The sequence below is a fragment of the Thermobia domestica genome, chromosome 13 (genome assembly GCF_964235325.1).
Source record: "Thermobia domestica chromosome 13, izTheDome1.hap1.1, whole genome shotgun sequence".
NCBI lineage: Eukaryota > Metazoa > Arthropoda > Insecta > Zygentoma > Lepismatidae > Thermobia > Thermobia domestica.
In genome coordinates, this window is record NC_137466.1 from 56,983,596 (window position 1) to 56,988,699 (window position 5,104).

The 5,104-nt window shown below is 35.2% G+C and overlaps 1 protein-coding gene across 1 annotated transcript; it reads right to left on the reverse strand.

The window, feature by feature from the left end:
* Positions 1 to 243: 243 nt before the first annotated feature.
* On the reverse strand, positions 244 to 1,779 carry LOC145667608 (uncharacterized). Its single transcript, XM_081735072.1, has one exon. The coding sequence runs from the start codon at positions 1,777 to 1,779 to the stop codon at positions 244 to 246; it is 1,536 nt and encodes a 511-aa protein (XP_081591198.1).
* Positions 1,780 to 5,104: the final 3,325 nt, after the last annotated feature.

Genomic DNA, 5,104 nt, shown 5'->3' on the forward strand with positions numbered 1-5,104 from the left:
TGAATCTTGCTGTTATGGAAAATAATTCTTCTTGGATTGTAGGCCCGACCCTCATCGTGTCATTTAATGAAAGTCCAGAAGTTATTTTGCACGATGCATCAAATACAGCCCTGAGTTTGGTAGTAGTGCTGGTCTCCTTCATTACGCAATGATGGGGGAGATAATAGTCTGGCATCATTGTATCGCTCTCTGCTCTAGTTATTTCTTCCATATGGCCCAAATCTTCGTACTCTTTCATGAACGCTATATATGCCCTTTTTTCTCAGGATCCTTCATAAGCCTTTTTTCCATTGAATAAAGTCTTCTCGTTGCAATCTCCTTGGATTTACCAAGATTCCCCACATTTTCTTTAAAGGGAAGTCTGACGACGAATCTCCCAGTCTCGTCTCTCCGGTGTGTTTCTTTGAAGTGTCTTTCACATTCTGCTTGCTCTTGACTTAATGGATGTTTCATTGAACATTCTTCTATCATCCAGAATTTTTGTAATTGCTCGTGTATTTTTTCTGCTGTGGAGAGGTGACACACATTTGTCGAAATGTGTGGTTTATTGTCTATTTTTCCAGCTACAATCCAGCCGAACAACGTTTTGTGCAAGGTTGGATACCCTGCCTTGAGTTTTATTTGCCCTTCACAAAGTAGATCCAAGAATACTTCCGCCCCCAATAACATGTCAATACGCTGTGGTATGTTGAAGCTAGGATCTGCTAATTCAATGTTGGAAGGTATTTCCCACGATGACGTGTCTACACGAACCATAGGCAAGTCTTGTGATATTTGCGGCAATATGATGAAGTCTAATGTGGCTGAATAATTGTTATATCGTGACTTAATTTTAGCCTGAACGCTATGGCATGACCTTGTATTAGCATTACCTATACTATTTATGTGTACAACGCTATTACTCTTTGTAAGTCCCAATAATTGAACCATTCTGTTTGTTAGGAAGTTGGACTGAGAAGCACAATCGAGAAGTGTTCGACACATTTGAAAATTACCCTGTTTATCTTTAACATATACTACAGCTGTGGATAGCATAACGCTTGGTGGTCTCCTAAGATTCTGCGGTACACTGTTTGTAGAGCGAATATTCTTACCTTCACATTCCTGCTCAAGAGATGTGGTCGCAGCGAGCGTGTTTTGACCTTGACCTATTTCCCTTTCAACTTGTGGTTCATTCGCTCTAGTGGGCGATGGACAACGCGAATAGTGCAGTAATGTGTTATGCTTTTTATTGCATATTTTACAATTACCTGATAAGCACTCATTTGCCTTATGCGCTCGTTTGAGACAATTTATACACAAAGAAAGACGTTTAACTTCTTTAATTCTATCTCCTATAGATTTTTTCAACAATGATTGGCATTGAAATAATTTGTGTGAGCCTTTACAGCTGGGACATGCATTGTAGTCGGAACACGTTACGTGTGCTGTCGTTGAGTAAGAACTCTTTTTGCCTCCCTTATTTGTTTGTTGATATTTGTTACTTGGAACTGAGGGTGTCTCTTTAGGTCTACGCTTATTATCAACTGCGTCTAAAACTTGGCAACGCTGTTGTAAAAATTGTGTCAGCTGTGACATGCTCGGTAATTCATTCGTTGATTGTGTTTTCTCCCACTCCTTATGTGTTGTATTGTCTAGTTTGGTCGCAATCAAATAAATAAGTAATGCATCCCAGCTTTCTGTCGGTTGACCTAATGATTTTAAAGCCCTCAAATGTTTTACTGTGCTGTCTAAAAGAGATTTAAGCAAAACAGCCGACTCACGTTCCACCATTGGCATTTCAAATAAAGCTTTGACGTGTTAACAATATACTTTTTGTTTTCAAAACGTTCTTTGAGTAAAGTCCATGCTACGTCATAGTTTTCAGAAGAAATTTCCAAGGCTTGTATTACTTCAAGCGCCTCCCCACGTAGAGAAGAACGTAAATAATGAAACCTTTGCACTGGCTGCAATGTGCTATTGTTATGTATTAATGCCTGAAACGTGTCATAGAACGACAACCACTCATCGTAGCTTCCAGAAAAGGTCGGAAGGTTTATCACCGGCAACCTAACTGATGGATTGGAATTGCTTGCTTCATTGTTTTCATTTTTCTTTGCACTGGAGCTGTGTTGATTTATGAAAACTTGCGCCTTAGCTGCTAAATCAAAATAAGTACTCTCGAATTGCTCTCTTTCTTGCGTTTCCTGATCAATTTCTGATGAACCCTGTAACATTTCTATTTCGGATTGTATTGCATCAAATTCATCATAGCACTGTTTTATTTTCTCGTAACGTAACACTAACTGCGTAATATTCTGATCTTCTGTAAAGCTATCTACAAAAGGTTTAAAACGAGTGAATTTGGCCTTAATTTGACCTCTCTTGAAAACTAATTCTTTCATTCTGTCTGTCATACTTCACTCAAATTAAATACACTTTTAACACTTACGTTCTAAATGAGGCTTTGCTATTACAGGCTTATTTTGTATAAGTGATACAAGGATAATATTATATTGAATAGTGCACTCACTACCTACCTTGTTCACTGCACTGTTGAATCCTGATCCGGCCCGGATGACCATTTGATCGTTGTAATCCTTGTGTAGGTTCTCGACTTTGCTTTGAGACTGTTCAATATATTTGCATTTCATAAAACATAAGATTATATGAATTCAAAAAATACAAACAAACTTGCTATATGAACATTATTATATGTGGATTAATGCGATATTAATACAACAAACGTAACTACCGTTGCTTTCTTGGTGTCCTGTTTTTACACACACACTCTCACCCCTGCTGGGGAAAAAAAGTATTAGATTTTATGTTGCTGCCTCTTCATTTACTTACTGGCGTTAATTTTTATTGAGAAGAACGCTCAGTTCTGAACAGTTATCAAAACATTTAAATTATTTTAACAGACATATATATATATATAGTTATTGTTGTACTTTTTTATTTGCTGAGGCCTTCAGCCAATCCCGTAAGTCTTCTTGTTCACTTTCCAACTAATCATGTTCCGCCATTTTTGGTTCTTATAAGGTTATTATTATTATTATTATTATTATTATTATTATTATTATTATTATTATTATTATTATTATTATTATTATTATTATTATTTTCTTCTTGTCTATGCTATCCAAACTTCCTTGCCATAATTCATTAATAAGTAAGCCTCCTGTCCAGTTCATCAGTTTATCTCTTCCTACCTTCTTTATCCAATCTGCTTCTTTCCACTTCCTTATTATCATTCTTTTCTCCATCTCCAATACTTCCGTCTTATCCCAATTAATTCCGTGTTTCTTCTCCTTAACATGTTTATATATGGCATATGTTTATATATATATATATATATATTGATAAAATAATCAATCCAAAGCCATGGATAGTCTTACTATTGAAATTAATGTTAATTATCAAATTTTTGGTTACTCTAAAATGCATGTTAGTGTTAAAGTGATTTATTCAGTGACTTGTGAATTTCAAAAACCAAGTACCAAGGAACGTTCATTGCACTCTGGAGTTTAAAGAAAAAACGAGAGAGGAGAATGAAAGGAAGAACAGAATTAACGGAAGGAAATAAAACGACAAACGTCCAACTTCCAAACTGTTTTTCATATGAAGTGACTGAATAATGAAGACGTTCAGGAGATGATGGCACAAAACGTGATGGAAAAATTGACAGCAAAATGTACTTATTTTCATCGACATTTTCAATTATCTTTCAGTTAAGCTGTTTGATTAACGTTGACAATTGGAATTTCCGAATAATTCACTCATATATTCAAGAAAATTACTGATATACACTAATTTAACTGTTCATCCTTTGTAAGTTCGGAAAAATTTAGTTATTAGCATAGCGTGGGAAATTCAAGTTCAAAATGGGAATTTCTGCCTCTTGAGATGGGATTTTATAACTTTTCAGGTTGGCATCACTGGGGGACAGTAATACTCGAAGCCAAAAGTCGCGCGCGCCCAATTGTCGTTAGTGGAACCGGAATTTCGATGTGTTTGTGAATTTTATATTTTGTTGTTTGTATTTAGCGTCAGGGGCGGGCGAGTGGCTTTAGGATTTTAATTTTGGGTAGGCCACTCCCTTACTTATGGATACATATACACAATTGATTGATTAATGACAGTAGGAAATTACTTTTACAGTAGTGGTTGGTTGATACTATTTGTTAAACAATTATCTACCATTAATATAAAATAGTGGAAAATATATTTACTCTTGATTGTATCTTTTAGCATTTGTGTATTTTTGAAACTTTTGGGTAGGCACGTGCCTACCCAGCCTACTCGCTAAAGCTGCCACTGTTAAGGGTATGTGCCAGTAAAACGATTTTTTTTTCAATGAGGCAAGTGCTGGTTCCAGTACATCTTAGAAGAAGTTCCGTAACACCTCGAAACGGATAAGAAGTCCCGTAACACCTCCAAAGATTTAAAAAAAAAACCTACAAGAGAACTGTATAAAAACGAAAAACAATTTTATAAAGAATGATTCAAAACAGAGTGGTTGGGTAATGAAGGGTTCAAGATGGTCTAAGCGAGTGGACAATAGTGAACAATGTATATGTTTGGCATGTAGTGTGACGTCATGTTGAGGAAAAATCGAGGAAATACATTCTTAAGGCAAGAAACATCTATAAAATCTTAAAAGTAATGAAGAGAACCCTCTATGAGCTCTTCCTTTCTTGAAAATAAATTAGAAAAAAAGCTCATAAAGACAAGGTAAAAGAAGTAGAATTTTTTTTTAGCTCCGTTTGCGGAAGACCATAATAATTCTTGTGCAGAACATTGGTCTGAATTTAAGTGATTTTTAAGTACTTTTGACATGCAAACTTCGCATCTGAAAAACATGGGAGAAACGTATTAAATGTGTATAGTTATTGTTTGAAAAGAGATCTAATCAAAACAGTAGACATCGTTATTTCTTTTCTTGCTTACTAAATAACATTTCGTTTGAAGTTTTGATTACCCTTTCACAAATTAACAACGGACACCGCAAGCAGATTATGTAAGTATTTTCGTTTTCTTTTTAATTTCATTACAATTTGTGTGAAAACATTATTATTTTTGATATTATTTGACTATTGTAGTTGGCACTTTCTTTAATATA

What these genes read in the sequence shown, in the direction of transcription:
- LOC145667608 (XM_081735072.1), bottom strand. Translation starts at nt 1,779, where the DNA reads ATGCCAATGGTGGAACGTGAGTCGGCTGTTTTGCTTAAATCTCTTTTA.